This window comes from Dama dama, chromosome 10, assembly GCF_033118175.1.
Source record: "Dama dama isolate Ldn47 chromosome 10, ASM3311817v1, whole genome shotgun sequence".
Lineage (NCBI taxonomy): Eukaryota > Metazoa > Chordata > Mammalia > Artiodactyla > Cervidae > Dama > Dama dama.
In genome coordinates, this window is record NC_083690.1 from 36,019,829 (window position 1) to 36,040,066 (window position 20,238).

General features: G+C 52.8%; 2 protein-coding genes across 5 annotated transcripts; both read left to right on the forward strand.

The window, feature by feature from the left end:
* The first annotated feature begins 1,113 nt into the window (after positions 1–1,113).
* On the forward strand, positions 1,114–11,457 carry FIS1 (fission, mitochondrial 1). Of its 3 annotated transcripts, none has more exons than XM_061153498.1 (5): positions 1,116–1,570; positions 8,786–8,918; positions 10,204–10,280; positions 10,720–10,825; positions 11,147–11,457. In XM_061153498.1, exons 1-5 carry the CDS (start codon positions 1,517–1,519, stop codon positions 11,242–11,244), a joined length of 468 nt encoding a protein of 155 aa, XP_061009481.1. In that variant the 5' UTR covers positions 1,116–1,516; the 3' UTR covers positions 11,245–11,457. The 3 variants fall into 3 exon arrangements, with proteins under 3 accessions (XP_061009483.1, XP_061009481.1, XP_061009482.1); XM_061153499.1 differs by lacking the exon at positions 1,116–1,570 and adding an exon at positions 7,773–7,930; XM_061153500.1 differs by lacking the exon at positions 8,786–8,918 and having other exon boundaries at positions 1,114–1,570.
* A 1,786-nt stretch (positions 11,458–13,243) lies between these two features.
* CLDN15 (claudin 15) lies at positions 13,244–18,494 on the forward strand. Of its 2 annotated transcripts, none has more exons than XM_061153502.1 (5): positions 13,244–13,750; positions 16,452–16,616; positions 17,618–17,699; positions 17,777–17,893; positions 17,974–18,494. In XM_061153502.1, the coding sequence occupies exons 1-5, from the start codon at positions 13,534–13,536 to the stop codon at positions 18,098–18,100; spliced, it is 708 nt and encodes a 235-aa protein (XP_061009485.1). In that variant the 5' UTR covers positions 13,244–13,533; the 3' UTR covers positions 18,101–18,494. The 2 variants fall into 2 exon arrangements, with proteins under 2 accessions (XP_061009485.1, XP_061009486.1); XM_061153503.1 differs by lacking the exon at positions 13,244–13,750 and adding an exon at positions 15,767–15,795 and having other exon boundaries at positions 16,387–16,616.
* Positions 18,495–20,238: the final 1,744 nt, after the last annotated feature.

Here is a 20,238-nt window from a genome sequence, read left to right on the forward strand (position 1 = left end):
CTTTTTGTCTGTTATTGCTCTCTAAAATTCACTCATCTGAAAGAGGCACTCCAAATAAGTGAATTTATTCGCTGTCCAAACGAAAGGTTTTATGGATAATCACCACGGTTGACAGGTATCACTGTTGTGTTAACTACCATTGCAGCCGTCTTCTCCGCTTTAGTAGCCTGCAAGAATAAAATCATTTCTGCATATGCTTAGATCTCCCCCCATCCCTCATTCCTTTTAAAGTCTTTTTCTGTCCCCTCACACTAATGTTCTTATAACCGTTATAAAATGTTTATTATGTGCGCCAAGTGCTTTACAGTCATTCTCACGTTTCCTCCTAAGAGATTCACTAGGAAGGCACCAGTATTTTCACCCTGAGTTTTCGGCTGAAGAGACTTAACGAGATAAAGCAAACTAACACAGTCACAGTCTGTTGAGAAATGAGGCTCAATTTTTTTGTTGTTGTTCAGTGGTTCTCAAAGTCCGGTGAGCCTGAGCACCAGAATCACCCACAGGGCTTGTAAAAACAGCGGACTGCCGGGGCCCCAACCCCAGACTGCTACGCAGGTGTGGAGCCGGGCTCAATAATGTGCATTTCTAAACAATTCTCAGGTGATGTCCAAGCTGCTAGTCCGGGGACCACCTCTAAGAACCACTGTTTCACACCTTTGCTCCTCAAAGTGTGTTAGAGAAGGCACAGCATCGGTATCCTCTCGGAGCTAATTAGGAACGCAACATCTCGGGCCTCACCGTAGACCTACTGAACCAACTCTGCACTTAACAAGATTCCAGGTGATTCCTGGGCACGTTGTCCGCCCTCATCACATAGATGCGAGACAGTCTCTAAAGGAGGCAACAGATAAATTTTCATTTACAGAGAGCGTCTCTGGCTTAAGGATTAGCAACGAGAAGCCCTCTCACGCCGGACCACAAGGGCGAAAACTGAGATTCGGGGATCCCAGGCCTCGGCACCGCCCCTTCCGCCTCTCAGTCGCACCGCGCCCCGCCCCTCCCGCGAAGATGCTCACGTTAATTGGCCAGCGGGGCCTCCGCGCCCCGCCCAGGGCTCGTGTCGGCTCCGCCTCCTTCCAGAGGGCGGAGACTGCACAGACCTAGACTGCGCGCTCTTCCCGCTCGAGTCTTCCCGGGTCCTCCGGGTCACCGAGCCCTCCTCCTAGAGCAGCCCCTGGGGGTCACCCTTACCTCCGGGGCCGACCGAGCCGCTACCCGGAAGTGCAGATGTCGCCGAGGTTCTTAGCGTCTTTTTTTTTTTTTATTTAAAGAATGCCTGCCGTTACTCTCTCATTCACACCACGAACAATTCTTGGGTGTCTGCCCTTTGGCAGAGAGATAAACAAGACACGGTCCCGGTCCACATAAAGGACTGTGGGACTGGGTGATAAGAGCTGCCCCGGAGGGTAACGGCCCTGAGCCTGGCAGTTAGTTGCCGGCCACGCAGGGACTCAGATGTTTGCTGGATGGAGAGCTCTGGTTGGAGAGCATTCCGAGTGGAAGAAAGGTGGCCGTCATGAAAACTCTCCGTGTGCAGGGCGCATGGGTGCCTGGAGACGAAGCTGGAGAGGTAAGCAGAGGCGATCCTGAAGGGCTTTGTATGCATCATAAGAAATTTCAACCATGTCCTGAGTAGCCTAGACGGTATTTTAATCAGGAGATGTGGGGCCTGATCTGCACTTTAAAATGCAGCTGGCAAAAAAAAATAAAAAATAAAAAAATAAAATGCAGCTGGCAGCCAGGCTGGGTTGAAAGAGGAAAACACATGAAGGCCTAAAGAGTATGATGACAGAATGGAGGCAGCCGTGGCCTGATATTATGTATTTATTCCTTAGCTGTCTTTTCTCTTTCGCTAAGATTGACTTCCATGGGAGAAGGATTTATGTCTGTTTAGTTCATTTCTCTTACCCAGCACTTAGAAGGGTGCCTGGAACACAGCAGACCCTTAAGAAATGTTTTGTTGGATGGATGAATCAATCAGTTGGGGGTTGACAGGACTTCCTCTCTAATTAAACAGTAGATGAAAGTGGGAAGTAGAGGAGACTGGTCACTGAAGATTAGAACAGGAACAGTGGAACCCCTGGGACTTCCCTGGTGGTCCACTGACTAAGACTCCGCGCTCCCATGCAGGGGGCCCAGGTTCCATCCCTGGTCAGGGAACTAGATTCCGCATGCCATAACTAAGACCTGGCGCAGCCAAATAAATAATAAATTGTTGTTGTTCGGTCATTAAGTCGTGTCCGACTCTTTGCGACCCCGTGGACTGCAGCACGCCAGACTTCCCTGTCTTCCACTATTCCCCAGAGTTTGCTCAAACTCATGTCCATTGAGTCGGTGATGCCATCCAACCATCTCATCCTCTGTCACCCCTTCCCCTCCTGCCCTCAATCCTTCCCAGCATCAGGCTCTTTTCCAGTGAGTTGGCTCCTCGCAAAGTATTGGAGCTTCAGCATCAGTCTTTCCAATGAATATGCAGGGTTGATTTCCTTTAGGATTGACTGGTTTGATCTCCTGTTAACTTTTTAAAAATAATAGTGAGATCCTGTTTGGTGGGTGTTTGCTGAGAACTTCTGGGCTGACCTGACAAGATGCTGTAGGGCAGAAGTCCGAAACAGGCTCCAATTTCTGGTGTCGTCAAAGGAGGGCCTCTGCCACCAAGTACCAATTCTAGGTTTTGGTTCCACCAACAAAAACTGTCCGTTTCCTTTCTGCCCACTCACAGGACTGAATTTGAGAAGGTCATACGTTTTTGTTTCAAATATCATCAGCCTAGAATCCAGATGACTGACTTTAAGGCTGTTTATTATTATATTGATGTAACATAATATTGATGTAACATCATTTAATAAAACCATTCCTTGGTGATTTAGTTTTTTGTTTATCTTCAGAGATATGCAGGAATGAATATCTTCATGCCTTGTCTTTCCTTTCTTTTTTTTGGCTTTTGTTGAATACTTTTTTCCCCCACAGAAGGAGATTACTAGTCAAATAATATAGCTCTTACTATATATTGACTGGTTTCTCTTCCAAAAAGTTAATCATAGCAACTGCAATAACCATTTATGCAACAATTATTAGTACTAATTGAGTATCTACTGGTAGAGGCTCTGAATTCTATGGCATAAGATGAGCAAAACAGACAGACCCTGCCCTCCTGTAGCTTCCAGTCTAGTACAGGAGGGTGGCATTCATCAGCAAATCACACAAGTGTATAATTAGAAAGTAACACATAGTATGAACTAAAAATACAGGCCACTTGCCAAGAGTCAGTTTTACAACAATCTCAGCAGCTCTGGTGGTGGTTTCGGGTTTTGTTTTTAATTTTACTGTATTTTACTAAAAAAATGGCGGGGGGGGGGGGGCGGTAGTGGGATTGCTTTGCCTGTTTTCATCTTGAATTAATCTAAATTGTTCCTTCCTCATTCATCTGCTGCTTAAGGGAAGTCCTCTACTGTGCAAAACAAAACAAAGACAAATTTACATGTAAATTTTTTAAAGATAAAAACTGGAGCATACTTACAAACTTGTCGTATCCTTTCTGTCTGTTTCTTCTTTAACTGACTCCTTGTCTCTGACGCTGAAGCAGGACTCGGGTTTAAATCCCAGCTCCTCCACTTCTAGCTCTGTGACCTTCAGGAGATGAATTAAGCTTTTTGAGTCTCAGTTTCCTCATGGATCAAACAGAACTCTTGCCTTCCAGGTGTGATTTTTGGACCCAGGTCACATGTTAGCCTTCCTTAATGTGGGGAAAAAAAGAGACAATAGCAGAATAGGCTTTGGCTCCTGGAAGATGTTATTACCATACCCAAACCAATACTCATGTAGTTCACAAAAACACAGGGCTAACTAAGAAAAGAATGAGCGGGTTACAGTCTTATATTCTGAAAACGCAGGATGGGTAGTGCTCAGCCTCTCAACAGGAGCCCTCCTAATCTGGATGCCAGGGAAGGCCTTCCCTGAGGAGGAGTCTTAGAGCTTAGAACTGAGGGTCAGTAGGAATTCACCAGGTCAGTCAGGGCACAAACCTATGTGTCATCCTACTGTCCTCTCTCACATCCAGTCCATCTGCTGATGGTTCTTGCCGACCATACTTTCTGACCACATATCCTGAACTCCTTCACCTCCACTGCTGCCGCTGTAGACCAGGTCACCACTGTCTCTTGCCTGGGCCACGCCAGTAGCCACCAGAGGTATTGCTCTATGCTGGATAATTTCACTCTGCTGCCCAAAACCCTCCAATGCCTTCCCATCATTTGTCACATAAAGTCCAGATTCCTTACCATAGTCTACAAGGCCCCCCACGATCTGCCCCTGACTACCTTTCTGCCCTCATTTTCTAAACAACTCTTATGTGTCCCTTTCTTAAGGCTTTGACTCTTGCCATTCCGTCTCCCTGGAACGTTCTCCCCATTCACCTGCATGGCTACTTCAGTACTCTGTCCAGGTGTCACTTCTCCACGATGGGCTTCTTTAAGCTCTCCTTCACCAGCATCCTCTTCTCTCACAGTCCCTTTCCCCTGCTTTTCTTGTTTTCACAGCACTTTATAAACTCCTGCCATTGTGTTTTTAGTTATTTACTTGTTTGATTATTTTTTCTGTTTTCCCCACTAAAATGCAAGCTCTGTGAGAACAGGAACTTTATTCAGTGCTGATCCCAAATACTTAAACAGTGCCTGGCACATAACAGGTGCTCAATAAGTATTTGTTGAATGAACTAAATGATAAATGAATGAATGAGTCATATAAGCAAAGCTGGGGGCAGGGGTGGGGGGAGATGTTCTAGATAGATAGCAGGGACTGCATGTACAGAGGGCCTGTAGCCACTAGGGGTTGCAGAACTGAAAGAAGGCCTGTGGGGTTGGTGTACAGACAAGCTGCAGTGAAGGAGAGATGATGCAGAGCAGGAGCCAGACCAGACTACAGAGAACCTTCTGGGCTTTGCTGCAAGGTTTTGGCCTTCTTTCTAACAGCAATGAGAAGCTATTAAAGGGTTTCAGATAAACTGAGAGTTGTATTTTTATAAGGTCCCTCTGACTACTCCAAAGTGACAACAGTTTGCATTTGGATGCTATTGAAAAAGATCAGTCGCTCAGTCGTGTCCCACTCTTTGTGACCCCATGGACTGCGGCATGCCAGGCTTCCCTGTCCATCACCAACTCCCAGAGCTTACTCAAACTCCTGTCCATCGAATCAGTGATGCCATCCAACCATCTCATCCTCTTTCGTCCCCTTCTCCTGCCTTCAATCTTTCCCAGCATCAGGGTCCTTTCCAGTGAGTCAGTTCTTTGCATCAGGTGGCCAAAGTATTGTAGCTTCAGCTTCAGCATCAGTCCTTCCAATGAATATTCAGGACTGATTTCTTTTAGGACTGACTGGATCTCCTTGCAGTCCAAGAAAATCTCAAGAGTTTTCTCCAACACCACAGTTCAAAAGCATCAATTCTTCGGCGCTCAGCTTTCTTTATAGTCCGACTCTCACATCCATACATGACTACTGGAAAAATCATAGCTTTGACTAGCCGGACCTTTGTTGGTAAAGTAATGTCTCTGCTTTTTAATATGCTGTCCAGGTTGGTTATAGCTTTTCTTTCAACGAGCAAACATCTTTTAATTTCATGGCTGCAGTCACCATCTGCAGTGATTTTGGAGCCCCCCAAAAAATAAAGTCTCTCACACTTTCCCCATCTATTTGCCATGAAGTGATGGGACTGGATGCCATGATCTTCGTTTTCTGAATGTTGAGTTTTAAGCCAACTTTTTCACTCTCCTCTTTCATCGGGAGGCTCTTTAGTTCTTCGCTTTCTGCCATAAGGGTGGTGTCATCTGCATATCTGAGGTTATTGATATTTCTCCCAGCAATCCTGATTCCAGCTTGTGCTTTATCCAGCCTGGCATTTCACACGATGTACTCTGCATATAAGTTAAATAAGCAGAGTGACATTATACAGCCTTGACGTACTCCTTTCCTGATTTGGAACCAGTCTGTTGTTCCATGTCCAGTTCTAACTGTTGCTTCTTGACCTACATACAGATTTCTCAGGAGGCAGGTCAGGTGACCTGGTATTCCTATCTCTTTTAAGAATTTTCCACAGTTTGTTGTGATCCACACAGTCAAAGGCTTTGGTGTAGTCAATAAAGCAGAAGTAGATGTTTTTGAAAAAGACAGAGAAATGTAATTTGGAAGTAAAATGAACAGGTACTACTTCTTATCCCTGTAATCCAGGGTGGATGGCTATGCTTACTAGACCCAAGAAACAAACTTAAGATCTCTTCATTGGCACAGAATTGAGCCATGTAACACATTCTTTTTCCCTCCACAAATTATATTTAACAAACCCTGATGGAGCTTTTGCCACACACCAGGCCTGTGCCAAGAGCTGCAACAGATACAAACATGGATGAGGGGTAGCAGACCACCCGAGGAAAGGAACATCCTGATAGAAATAGTGGACTTTTGCCTTTCTTAATTCCCTGCCTTGAAAGGAAGATAAGTTCTACTTGCCCTTAGTGTTCAGCCCTATTTTCACTCATCTGCTTCATATTATGTACACCTTTTTACCCTTTCTGCTCACCCCAATGCCCAGCCAAACTTAGGCACTCAGTACATCTTTGAAGGGACATAAATTTTTCTCCTTGACTATTATGGAACCAGATCCCTAAATGAGATTTCTCTTAAAGTTTACTGAGCTTATATCAACTGTCCAAGCCAAGTAGAAAAGAGTAATTTCCTACCTTAACTCACAAGGCTATTATGAGGAAAAAAGATTCAAGGGGCTTTGCAAATGTGAAAGGTGTTTGGATGCTAACCCCCTGCATTTGCACTGTGGTCATTACTATTATTTCCTAACAATTCAATAAATATTTCTTGAACATTTCATTTACCTTGTGCTCAGAGCTAGAGATGGACAGATAAATAAGATACAGTTTCTGCCCTCAGGGAACTTACATTCACATGTGTGCTGGAGCACTGTGGGTCAAGGTAAAGAGAATTTGAAAGTCACTGCCTACCCTTCACTGCACAGAACACAGATGCCAGAGCAGCATGCAGCATTTCCCCTTTCCACGTTTTGTTGCTTCTCACTTCCAAGCTCCTTATTGCCCATGACCCCACATAGAAGGCCTTTCCCCCTTGAGTACACCCAGAGGATGCTTTATTAAATAATATTTAAAATATTGGACCTTCTGTGCAAGCAGAGGCAACAGCTTTTCTTTAAATTCCCATTAATAGCATCTCCCATTAGTATGCATTCCAGTCTCTGGCTTACGGTTGACAGTTATAGTTTTCTTTGCTCTTGCATTTTAAGTCCGCCCGGGCCCTGGAAACCCTGGTACTAGTTATAATTTTCTTGCGGGCACTAAAAAGTCACGTAGCCCCTAGGGTCCTAGATATCTGGGAGCAGGGAGTTGGGGTGGGCGGGGGAGGGGGGGGGCGCGGAAGGGAGGAAAAGAGAGGGTTAGACTAGATCCTAAAATTACGGGATCCATGCCCAGGTCCCCACCTTCTCTTTCCGCTGTTTTCAGTCTGTGGGCTAACCATCAAGACATAGTCTCGTACTTTACTGAGGCAGCCTCTGTAGACAGAGGCACTTGCAGGGTACGCAGGAAGACCAACTTCAGGACTAGCCAGGGGCTGTGCGCGGTCTGTGGGCCGTGGTGAGGGAGAGGGGCCTGTTGGAGCATGCGCATCACTGAGCCCAGGTGCGCGCCGCGGCGGCGGTAGGCGGAGGCGGGTTCGGCGACGGCTATGGGAAGCGATTGGCTCTGCGTAGGGGAGGGCGGTCCCGCTTCCGCCGAGCACCGGAAGTGGCCCTCCGCCCCTGTTCAGTGGGCCATGGAGCAAGTGGCGCTGTAGCGTCTGAGTTGTGAGACCTGCGGGGCCGGCGGCCATGGAGGCCGTGCTGAACGAGTTGGTGTCTGTGGAGGACCTGCTGGTGAGGCCCGGCTCCGAGGGAGGGAAAAGGAAGTTTCGGAGGGGCGGGCCCTGAGGAGAGTCGGGTAGGGGCCAAACTCTCCTCCCAGCATCAATTTTGGGTAGAGAAGCCGAACTACGGCTCCCGGCAGCCCCAGCAGCGTTCGGCTCTTTCCCAGAGGGTCCACCTTGCCCCAGAGGCTAATGGGAGTTGTAGTTTCCTATGCCACCACGCCTCAGACTCGGGGCCTGGAGTTTGACGGGTGCTAGGTTCTGTCAGAAGCTCGAGGTCAGGATGCGGGCACTTGATTTTAAGAGCTCCTTCAGTGGCGGGGGAACACAGCGACCACCGTAAAGTTTCACATATTAATCAATCCGGCACAGTGTTAAGTCCCTTGTAGGGAAGGTCTCAATCTTTGTAGCTCTAACAGGAAGTAGGCACTGTTTTTATTATCTTTTTTTCCTTCAGATAAGATAGGGTCCAGACTAGGCAGGGTGGGGCTGAGAGAAGCAGTCTCCGACGAGGGGCCGCGTGGGCTGGACTGTTGTTGAGCTGTTCTGACAGCCTGTTTACTGTTCAAGCCGGCCTCTTCGGGGTCAGCTGCTCCGGGAGCGGTGCCTGGAGCCGCCACCAGGTGGCATCTCCACTCGGCACCACTAGGGGGAGGGAAGCAGAGAGGAGAGGTCCAAGGAGACAAAGGAGACGACCCGGCACTAAGAAGCAGAATGCCTGAGTCCCAGAGATGAAGTCGGGTACCCCAAGACCCGAACGAGGGATGTGGCAAAGGAGAAGATGGATAACAGGGACACCCAGGTCCTGCTAGAGTTCAGCCTGCCCCCTTCACTTCTAAATGACTCCTCTCCTCTCCTGCGGCAGAAATTTGAAAGGAAATTTCAGTCTGAGAAGGCAGCAGGCTCGGTGTCCAAGAGCACGCAGTTTGAATATGCCTGGTGCCTGGTGCGAAGCAAGTACAACGATGACATCCGTAAAGGCCTTGCTCTGCTGGAGGGTGAGGTGCTTGGCTGACTCCCCAACTCGCTCCTTCCCAACTTGCCATCGTCGTCCTCTGCCACCATTGGCCTGGTTTGCTCCCTCCGTCTCCAGTGTGGGGATCCTTTTTCAACATGGGATCTCAGAATACAGTCACCTCACAGTTATCTTCCAGTAAACTCACTGCAAGAAAGGGCTATACTTAGTCTGACTTCTCCCAGTGTGCTTCTGGCTACTTGCTACCTCATTGGTGTTTTGCCAGACAGTCATAGCATGTCAGTCCCCATGGGACTTTGCTGATCTGGTCGTCTAGACAGAAGGAAAGTGACTCGTCTCAGGTCAGACAGGTGGTTAATAAATGGCTGAATTGGGACCAGAAGCTCCTGTCTTCGTGTGTCCCAGTCACATCTTTGCCCCCACACCTCACCATGTTGCTTATTTAGCAGCTGTTGAAAACCTTTGCGGGGAGTCAGGTAGAAGTCCAGAAGACTGTCCTCAGAACCTGTGAGCAGATGGTGTTTTTTTGATCAGAATCCTTTTTTCCGTTAACTTTGGATAGGTCACCATTTGTCAGAGGCCACAATACTTGACCTTTAAATTTCTCTGTACCCCTTTTCTCTTGGTCAAGTACTGGTGTATAAACAATCACTATACTAGCCAAGGATACCTATTGTAAATCCATAAAAGTAAGAATCTTCCTGAATGCCAATCATCTCAGCTTCCATTTGTGTATTTCTCAGGTTTCCTGAGAAATAGGACACAGCTGCAGAAGTAGTCTCTAAACATTGCCAGTCTAGTTGAGGAGACAGATGCTTGGGAAGCTGTATAAACACCTGCCCACTTAGCAACAAATTCTAGTGCACAGAGTATAGCTGAACACATAACCTTATGGGGAGTCACTGAACTTAGAAAGTTATGTGGGATCTTTCAGGGAGGGGTAGTTGAAGGCGAGTTTGGAGCTGTTTTTTTTAAAAGGAGAAGGAGTGAAAACTTATTTTGAACACTAGTCTGGGCAGCAAGCAATTGGAGTAGAGATGCCTTTGGCTTGTCCAGTGCCCTGATTTGCTTTTAGTTCACTTGGATGAACCAGAGTTGACTGGAGTATTGATATGGGGGCTGCATACACCTCAGTGTTGGCTGGGGTTCATGCTGCCCCACAGCTCTGGCTAGAAAGCCCGGAGTGACTGGAGCTGAAGTGGAGGCTCGGGACAGTGAATGTAAGGAGTGGAGGGGGTGTCTGGGACATAGGCACTAAGAAAGAAGAGAAGGGGTTTTCACCCTTTTCCTTCCCCCCAACTCCCCAGAGCTGCTGCCCAAAGGGAGCAAAGAGGAGCAGCGGGATTACGTCTTCTACCTGGCCGTGGGGAACTACCGACTCAAGGTAAAGCAGAGCACTTCCTTCTCCCCCTCCACCCTGCTTGGGTGGCCAAGCACCTGCTCATCTCTCTCCTCCAGGGTAGAGCCCAGGCCAGAGAGGTGCTCGGCAGGGGGTGGTGTTGGGTACAGAGGTGCAAGGTGAAAGCAGGCCAGGACACTGAGGGAAGGCGAGAGACAGCGGATCAGGGTGCTGAGGGTGTGGGGAGCAAAGTGATGTCAGCGCTGGGGTGCAGCCCCAAGCCTTGGGCTGTTATCTCCTTCAGCTTATCACCCCCACACAGTTGGGGTGGTTTGTGGACTCTACTCCTCTGGGTGGGGCTGGAGCGAGGGAGCGGGTGGAGGTCGAGGGAGGAGCCCCAGAGCCAGCGGAGAGAAGGCCCCTCTGATGGGCAGGCGGAGGGATGGAATTGTGAGGGGGCGTGTGTTGTTTTCCCTGAGTGCAGGAATATGAAAAGGCCCTAAAGTATGTGCGAGGGCTGCTGCAGACAGAGCCGCAGAACAACCAGGCCAAAGAATTGGAACGGCTCATTGACAAGGCCATGAAGAAAGGTGAAGGCCGTCCTCTCTGCCCCTCCGCCTCCCTCCACTCCCTGCCCTCATGTTTCCTTGGCCTCCAGCATCCCCAGGTTCCCTTTCCACTCTGTTATCTCCTCTTCTGTCCCCCGTGCCTGGGCCCTCTGGGCTGGCTTCAGAACTGGCTTCAGTTCCTCCTCCAGCCCTCTTCTTTCCCCAGCCCTCAGGCCCCTCACCCCAGGACTCCAGGGAAAGAGGCATGTCTTCTGCCAAGGAGCAGCAGGCCGTGAGGTGGTAGCCAGGTCGCCTCAGGGACTGGGTTTGTCCTCGTGACAGTCTCCCTTTTCCTCTCCCCAGATGGACTAGTGGGCATGGCCATCGTTGGAGGCATGGCCCTGGGCGTGGCAGGACTGGCTGGACTCATCGGACTTGCTGTGTCCAAGTCCAAATCCTGAAGGAGACGGCATCCCTGCATCTGTGCAGGGACATGTGGGAGCCCGTGGAGGACACTGGAAGAGCGGCCCATCCCCCTGGCCGTCCCTTTCTTCTCCTGCACCCCATCCCTGTCCCCTGTGGCCATCACCCTTCTCTCCCCTGAGACCTGTCACCTATCCCCAAATCATGTGCTTTACAATGAGTGTAAATAAAATTGGACTTGGGCTTGGGAACCTCTTGTGTCCATGTTGAGAAAGGGGTGGGTTTGGTTGGGCCCGGGAGATCAGAAAATGGAATATAAGGCTAAGCTGATGGGGGTCACACGTGGGCCTTTCCTGCTCTGCGCCCTCCTACTCCTACCCCAGAGGCTGCTGTGGGGTTCTCCTTTGTCTGCCAAGCTGCCCAGACCCCACACCCTTCCTTCCTTCCCCCATAACTAGCCATGTCCTTGAGCAGGGGCAGGCAGCATAGGGACGTGGCCTTCGCACAGCCTTAGAATCCTGACAAAAACAGTGACCAGAGGTGGGAAGGGCAGAGCTAAAGGGACAGGCAAGAATTTATGTCTCCTCTGACCCACTCAGCTGCCTCTCGGCACGTGGATTTTTCCACACCAGGGAGGCCCCCACTCAGTTTCCTCCAAAACCTCCGCCCTTCCCTCCCTTTGTCCTCCTGCGTCCTCCCTTTCCTCCTCCCTGTCCCTCTCCTTAAGGGAGGGGGGCTGGCGGAGGGGAGGAAATGGGCATTTGGCATGGAGTTGGCAGGGGTCATGGAAGAGGTTAGAAACCCAGGACATTCCAGTTGCAGAAGGAAGGTCAGGACCCAGTCTCTACCCAGCACACTTGGCCCCACACCCGTTGCCCTGTGCCAGGCTCAGCCTGGGCCTGTCTTGCTTCACTTCATACCTCTCATTCCTTACCCCCACTGGGGGTACAGGGGAGGAGGCACCTGTGGGCAGCATGGAGGAGCCTGGCTAGGGAGGAGGATGGGGATTACACCTCCACACAGTGATGTCCTGTGTGACTGCCTGGGTGTAGAATGGGCCCCTTGGAACTGAGCCACAGCCACCCTCGCCAGAAGAGAACCGGAGCTGTCCCAGCTATGGCCTCAGGGTGGGAAATGAGACTGTCTCTGCCAGGACAGGTGCTCAGCATTGGCTTGGGGTGGGGACCCGGAGGTTTTTAGTCTGTCATGATTAGTAGAGCCGGTGACAGTTCTGATAACGCTGAGCTGCTTAGATTATCAGAGGATCATGTCCTGGGCTTGTGATTTACCCTACTTAGGGCCCCTTTGGCAGCAAGATCAAGCTTTTTGCCGAGAGTCAAAGATCAACCCAACAAGGAGAAATTCAAGTTCAGGAAGTTGGAAGTTTGGAGAACAACCCCGGTGGCCTCAACCTGGGCCTTGGACACCCAGGGCATTCACCAGGTACTGAGCAGTTCATACTTGCAAGGAGCTTTGATCTGTGGTCGCAATTCTTAACATAACCTACGAAGTGAGGAGTAATAGTTCTAGTTCATGGAAGCAGAAACAAGCTCAAGGGGCTCCCGACTTCATGCCTGTGCCGCTTTGGTAAAGGATAGGACCTGGTTTGAATCCCGGTTGGTTGGATTCCAGAGCCATGGGTTCCCCCAGATTGCCCATTCCCTCATTCAGCCTTACTCTTCCTTGGATACTCAACCCCGAGGTCTTTGAGTTTCTTGAGCTGTTCTCACCAGCATTCAGAGAGGGCAGCTCGGCTCCCCGGCTCCTTCCCCACTGAAAGGTGCCGGGGACGTCTGTGTTCAGTCTCAGTCTCTCGCCTCTCAGCCGCTTCCTCTTTGCTTGCCCCTCTTACTCCATTCTCTGGCCCCCGACGAAAGCTGAGTCAGAAGCCGACGCTTCCCTTGGCTCCCAGCGCCTCCCATGGGAGCCCCTCCTTGGCGGCGCGTCCGTTAGTCACTCCCCGGTAAGTCCTCTCCCCCCACCCTCGAGGGGCGGGGAGCCCAGGGCAGCCCAGAGGCCAGGGGGGAGGGGGTGGACTTTTGGCCCGTTTGGTTTATTCCCTCCATCTCCTCGTCAACAGCTGTCGTGCGCGCTTGGCTCTTTCCTCTGACGGACCTGCGGGGAAGCGAAGAGACCCGGGGAGAGGGCAGGAGACAAACCGGAGACGGACCTGGGCCTCGGAAGAGGCCGAGGCTGCGGCCTGCCTCCCTCTCTTTCCCTCGCCTGCCTGGACCACCCTCCTTGGCCACAGCCCCCTCAGGTTCCCCCGGGGCCCAGCCCCTCCCCGTCTCTGGGGCCCCGGGCTCCCCTCGGGCCTGTGTCCCACCATGCCCGTGGCTGTGGAGATCTTCGGCTTCTTCCTCACAGCTGTGGGGCTGCTGATGCTGGGGGTGACCCTGGCGCACAGCAGCTGGCGAGTGTCCACCGTGCACGGGAACGTCATCACCACCAACACCATCTTCGAGAACCTCTGGTACAGCTGTGCCACCGACTCCATGGGAGTCCACAACTGCTGGGAGTTCCCGTCCATGCTGGCCCTCTCCGGTACGGGCTGGGGAGAGCCGAAGGGAGCAGAGGGAGGCGGGAGGCTGGGGAGACCCCGGGGAGGGTGGGCGCTGCCTGTGCTCAGACCTTGGGCGCCATGCAGATGAGGGCAGCCAGACGCAGTGAGGAGACCTGGTTCCTGCAGCCAGGAGTGCTGGGGGCATCTCTCTGTCTGGAACTGTGGCAGAGGCTGCACCACACGTGGCCCCCTGCCCTAACATGACCCTCTGTCTTTGTGGCTACAAGTTCAGGCACCGGGGCTAGAGTGCCGGCCCCAGCACCTGCCCTGGACCTGCTGCGAGCCTCAGGCCTGATAAAATGAGCTTCATTTGACCCATCTGTTAAAATTTGGGTCAGAATACCACCGGTTCACCGGGTGGCCGTGAGGATTACGTGAGATGAAATGTGCAGAATGTTAACGCGAGGTTGGCATCTACATTCACTCAATCAAATTGAGCACTATAGTTTTGGGGTGAGAGTGTTGGGGCTCATGGGGAGAAGAGGAAACCCCATCTTGGATTCCTGGGGGATGAGATACTTAGAAGTCTCAATAACTGCACCTGCGGGGCATTGACCTCACTGCCATGGCGAGCTCTAGAAGGCTGTTTTAAATGGAGTCCTCCTGCATGCCTCAGTACCCACTGTAGTCAGGGGTGTGTGTGCGTATGTGTTTGGGGTTGTTAGTAGGCTGGAGCCTACAGCCCTTTTGGCCCCAAAAGGTCCCCCCTGGTGGCTGGAGCTCATGCTCTGAGCTGTACCCATCACTCCCCGACCCGGGGAGTCCTTCAGTCGGCCCCTTGCCAGGCCACGAGGGGATGACCAGGAACCCAGTGCACTTCAGCTCCCGCGCCCTCACTGGGGGCTGCTGGAGCCGTCATGGCTTCCAGGTCCCCCAGCTGCAGGGGCCGGGTGGCAGGGGAAGGAGCTGAGGCCAGCACACCAGGAAACTGCCTCCCCAAGTATCAGAGAGGCTATGAGCCGCTAGGGAGTCTGGGTGGGTCTCCCCTGCCCCTACTAGTCCCAGGGTCTCCTGAGGCAGCTACAGGGGCTTCATGCTCTCATCCCATCCAGGACACCACCCCCCCCCCCCAAAAAAAAAAGAAAAACTTCTATGAAAGCTGAGTACAATCTGGGTCAGACACCAGAATCGGATACCAGAATGCTGGGTGGGCAGGAGGGACATTGGCTGCAGCCACTCAGCAGCGTGGTGTGAGGGGCCCCACTGGGACTGCTGCCGAGCGGGGAGGGCAGAGAGCACGCAGCTGTCCAGGGATACGGTTGAGGTTCCAGGCATCATTAGTGCTTCGCGTGCACCATTTCAGTGCTGTTTACAGCCCCACCATTGGCAGCATTGGTAACCTCATCTTCCAGAAGAAAGAAAACTGCATGGTGACCTGCCCTGAGCCACCCAGGTGGTTGGGGGGCTGGAATTCAGAGCCAGCCGATACTTCGTTCCCAGGCTAGTTCTGGTCCTGGGAGGGGTCCTGTCACTTATTCATGCTACAGCCACCCAGCTGCTTATGGGCCCTTCAATAATGTCTCCTTATCTACAAGAGCTCCCTGGGGATCCGGAGCTGGTCTGCCCAGGTGGGGATGGGTGGGGGGCGGGGTGGATGGATGGATAAATAGGGGGAGAGGCTGGGGGAACTGCAGAGGAAGTGACTGGGAAGGAGAAAATGCTCCCAGGGAACTCTGCCCCTCCTCCCTGGCCCCCAACTCTGGGCCACTTCACATCTTCCTGGCAGGGGCCCAGCCTTTCCCCTTCAACACAGGCGGCACTGCCCCACCCAGGGAAGGGGTGCAAGGTCCTTGGGAGTGCTTGGCAACTGTCGAGGACCGAGGAGGAGGAAGGGGGCCCAGAAAGGGAGCTGCCGTTTCCTTCGGCTTTGAGGAAGGTGCACGTGAGCTAGACTTGACTCGCACAGGTCCTAGGCCCAGGTATCCCACCTTCCAGATTAGAAGCTGCCACTGCTGCCCCCTATCGGTCACTCCAGGAAGAGGCTCGGTTCAGGATGTCAGGCACTGTGCTAAATGGGACCTAGTAGGTATGAGGGAGGGGAGGGGTGCTCACAGAGTGTACTGTCTGTAATACCCAGCAGAACATGGCAGTTCTCAACTAGTGGTAGTTTTTTGACAATGTCTATAGAGATTTTGATTGCCCTGTCTGGAGAGACTGCTATTGATGTCTAATGGGCAGAGGCCAAGGATGCTACTAAATACCCTACAATGCAGGGATTTCCCTGGTGGTCCAGTGGTTGAGGTTCCGTGCTTCCACTGCAGGGGGTCACCAGGTTCCATCCCGGTCGGGGAACAAAGATCCTGCATGCCAAGTAGTGTGGCCAAAAATTAAAAAAAAAAAAAAAAAAAATCCTGCAATGCAGAGTATGGCCCCCAGGACAAAGCATTATTGGCCAAAGTGTGTAAGTGGCTCTGAGCAGAAGCCTTGTAACAGAGGTAGAGGCAAAGTGCACCTGGAGGGTCAAGAGGTGCAGAGGTGAGCTCCTGGGAAGGAGGGGGTGTGACCCCTCAGCCTGACCCCCTCAGATTGGATGGGGCCCAAAGGGGAAGGAGAGGACCAGAGGGCTTGTAGGGACTGAGACCTGAGCAGGTTACATCAGGGGCTAACTCTGTCATAGGCTGGAGAGCAGACGGAGGGGAAAGGGCCGGCTCTGGGACCCATGGCTGCGCCCTGCCTCCCCAGGGTACATCCAGGCCTGCCGGGCGCTCATGATCACCGCCATCCTCCTGGGCTTCCTGGGCCTCCTCCTAGGCATGGTGGGGCTGCGCTGCACGAACATTGGGGGCCTGGAGCTCTCCAGGAAAACCAAGCTGGCAGCCGCCGCAGGAGCCCTACACATCCTGGCTGGTAACTGGGGGAAGTGCTGGGTGGACCCTGCTCTGCAGTGGGCGGGGGTGGTACTGCAGTGGGGGTGGGGTGGGCAACCCAGACCCCACGGTTGCCTCACCTTCCCCTTTGCATTGACACCTGTCTGCTCTCCCTGCTCACCCCACCCTCACCCATACTCACCAAATCCCTTGGCTACAAATCAGTCCATCAGCAATGTTTCTTGAGCCTGTACTAGGAACCAGGCATGAGCGAGGTATGGGAGGGAATCCAAAGGTGGGAGTTTCTGCCTTCCAGAGCTTACAGTCTGGCTGGGAAGATCAGAGCTAGGACGTTGCACACATGCACACACACACACACGCACTGTGCACAATAACAGTACCACAAGACTTGCCATCCCTTTTCAATTTTCAAAACATGTCTGTGCACATCCCCTCAACACGCCTGTGAGGTAGGGCAGGTCTTGTCCTGTTCTCCAGATGTGGACACAGGCTCAGAGAAGCCAGGTGGCTTACTGGAAGACACGGCCTCAGGGGGCGGCCAGGCTGGACCTGTAGTCCAGGGGCCTGGCAGGCTTCAGGCCTTCATGCACCGAGCCGTGAAGACCTGGCACCGCACCGAGGGCTCTGGGAGGCCCAGGAAAGGGGAGTCAGAGCAGGCAGGCTGATCAGGGAAGACTGTTTGGGCTTTCGAGAATGGACAGGAGCTGGTGAGCAGATTCCAAGTGCAGAAACTGTGGTCCAGGCACTAGAGGTAGGAGGGACAGGGCAGGTGTGGGATAAACAGAGGGAACAGGGGCTGAGGAGCAGAGTGGGAGACTTAGACAAGAAAGGGGGGCTGCAGTGTGTCCCGGTGGTGGATGGAGTAGCCTGCAGTTGACGTAGGAAACAGAAGTGAGGAGCTGGCAAGGGGAAATGAAAGGGATCCGATGAAGCTTGCTCTTGGACTTGATGCCCATGTCCTTTCTCTGGGCCGCCCCTTCCTCCGCCAGGCCTAGCTGGGTTCTCCGGTTCCTCCCCCAGGTATCTGCGGGATGGTGGCCGTCTCCTGGTACGCCTTCAACATCACCAGGGACTTCTTTGACCCCTTGTACGCTGGAACCAAGTGAGTGTGGGGGACGGCGGGTGGGTCTCGGTGTGATTCCCGAGCTAGCGCCACCTGCTCACCGTTCTCGTCCCCAGGTACGAGCTGGGCCCTGCCCTCTACCTAGGCTGGAGCGCCTGCCTGCTTGCCATCCTGGGCGGCATCTGCCTCTTCTCCAACTGCTGCTGCTCTCGGGACTGGGACCCCGCCGCCGGGTAAGGGGGGGCATGCCGCGAGGGCGGAGCGCGGGGCGAGGGCCGCACCTCCCTCTGACCCGGGTTCTCTCCCCCGCCAGCGCCCAGCTTCCCTACAAGGCCCCCGTGATACCGGCCGCCAGCCTCGCTGCCCGTCTGCCCGCTGCAGCCTCGGATGAAGAGGGCGACAGCAGCTTTGGCAAGTACGGGAAGAACGCTTATGTGTAGACGGCCGGGCCTGTGGACCCATTCCCTTCCCACTGCCCCCAGTGGAGAGGGGTCCCCGGAATACCGGGGCTGCGGGCGCGGGCCCCTGCTCCAGGTTAATCAACTTCTGGGCCAAGCCACGCTTCAGGCTCCGCCCCCTGCCCGGAAGCCACACCCAGCTCTGGCCTCAGGCCCCGCCTTCCCACCGGAGCTCCGCCCTGGCCACGCCTCTTTCCTCTGGTTCTCTGGATCCTCCGCGGCCAAGAACCGGCTGCCTGAGAACTCATCTCTGGCCTCTGAGGCTGGACCCCTCTTAACCTTCTGAGTCTAGGTTCCGGGCCGTTAAGCAGGGGGAGGCGTCCCCGAGTGTTTGCAGTCTGTATAAATTCATGCATAAATAAACTTGTGAACTGTTGGGGGGTTGAAGGTGTCATGAGGCAGTTGACCCAGCAAGGGGTGGCTGAGGCGGCACCCAGGGTCACTTCAGTTCCTGGACCCCAGGCTGTCACCTGTCCACTGCCTTTGGACTGTCCCATCTGGCAAAGGAGGAAAGGAGTTGCAAGTAGTTTGTAGAGTGTGGCATTCTCACAACTACTGATAACGCCCAATAAGGAGCAGATAAGGACCGGAATAGCAGAGATACCCTATGGCCAGACTGATAACAAGTCACTCCTTTTACTCTGGACCTTTCTCACAGCTATATGAGGAGATGATTCGTCTAGAGTTTCTTTACCTGGACCTGAGAGTGGATATCAGAAATTTGACAAGCCCTTTGAAATGGTGTCAAGTCAGCCAGGCCTGGAGCAAGTACGTTTTTCTGGGGATGGTTCAATAACTTCCAGAAAAGGCACTGGAGGTCTGTTCAGAGGCCTGTGTATTGGTGGTGTGTGTGTGTGTGTGACTGAATGGTATCCAGCTCAGACGTGGCTACAGGGCCATGGGCATGCTTGGCACAGGCCCAGCCAGCACTGAGCAGAGTCAGTACACACTTGAGGCAGGAAACTGAGGCTGAGGGAAAGAAGCCTGGCATCCAGTGTTAGGAGCGGAGAGCAGGGTCTACAATGGCACCCATCCCCGGTCGTGCTGCATATGGCAACGAGTCCCTTGGCAGTGGCCTGGCACTTGACCTTCCTTTGATCCCATCTGCTCACCCACACTGACTTTCTCCTGGGATGTAGAGACCTCCCACACCTGCGTTCTAACTGGGCCCTCTCTCCTGAGCTTCAGGAGTCGTGCAGCCCTCGAGTGTTGTCACCAGGCTGGGTGAATTCATCACTTTCCCCCAAAATCACAGTTTCTGCCAGGCCAAACTCTTGAGTCTCAGAGACTGACCACCTCAGTCCTCTCTGGCTGCTCCCTTCACTTCCTCTTCACCACCTCCCTTCAGCTGGCAGCCAAATCCTATCAGTTCTCCCTCCATAGAGCTTTCCACTTCACCTAGTTCTCCCCCTTGTCCCGCCTGGTGCTGGGTCCAGCCCTCATCTCCAGACTCTAATGTTAGAGAATCCCCCTAAGTGAGCTTTGTGACCCAGTTCCCATTTCTCCCTATCTGTCATCCTGCCCTGGCAGCACCCTGGTGCCTCAGGAAAAAGGCAAAACAAAGACAATCACACCTTGACACACTGCCTGGCCCTAGCCCAACTTTTTAAAAGATTTAATCTGGCTGCATTGTCTTAGTTGCCACACTCCACACTCGTGGGCTCTTTATTGCAGCAAGTTGGCTCCTCTCCAGCTGTGGCACACCACCTTAATTGCCCTTCGGCATGTGGGATGTTAGTTCCCCGACCAGGGATTGAACCTTCATCCCCAGCATTGGCAGGCAGATTATTAACCTCTGAACCACCAGGGAAGTCCCTAGCTTGCCTTTCTATCCCCATTTCTTACTATTCCCCCATATACCTGTGGTCTCCCAGCAAGCTGGACTTTTCACGTGGACACACACATTCGAATCAGGGCTTCCTACTGGGTTCCGCCCGGAACACATGCTTTCCACGCTATTCCCTCCCTGCCCCTTCCCGCCCACACTCTGCTTTCATACCACTTGTGGCTGTCCCCAGGCCAAGTCCAAAGTCCACGTGGAAGGGACTGTACAGAAACATAGACACTGGGAAGCGGGTTTCACGCAGGCCCTCAGTGTAACAACCTATCGGACAGGCCCT

Coding starts and splice junctions, on each gene's coding strand:
- FIS1 (XM_061153498.1), top strand. CDS start 1,517: ATGAAAACTCTCCGTGTGCAGGGCGCATGGGTGCCTGGAGACGAAGCT. Junction 1,571..8,785: donor CTGGAGACGAAGCTGGAGAG/GTAAGCAGAGGC, acceptor CTCCTGCGGCAG/AAATTTGAAAGGAAATTTCA. Junction 10,281..10,719: donor TGGGGAACTACCGACTCAAG/GTAAAGCAGAGC, acceptor CCCTGAGTGCAG/GAATATGAAAAGGCCCTAAA.
- CLDN15 (XM_061153502.1), top strand. CDS start 13,534: ATGCCCGTGGCTGTGGAGATCTTCGGCTTCTTCCTCACAGCTGTGGGG. Junction 13,751..16,451: donor GTCCATGCTGGCCCTCTCCG/GTACGGGCTGGG, acceptor CTGCCTCCCCAG/GGTACATCCAGGCCTGCCGG. Junction 16,617..17,617: donor AGCCCTACACATCCTGGCTG/GTAACTGGGGGA, acceptor TTCCTCCCCCAG/GTATCTGCGGGATGGTGGCC.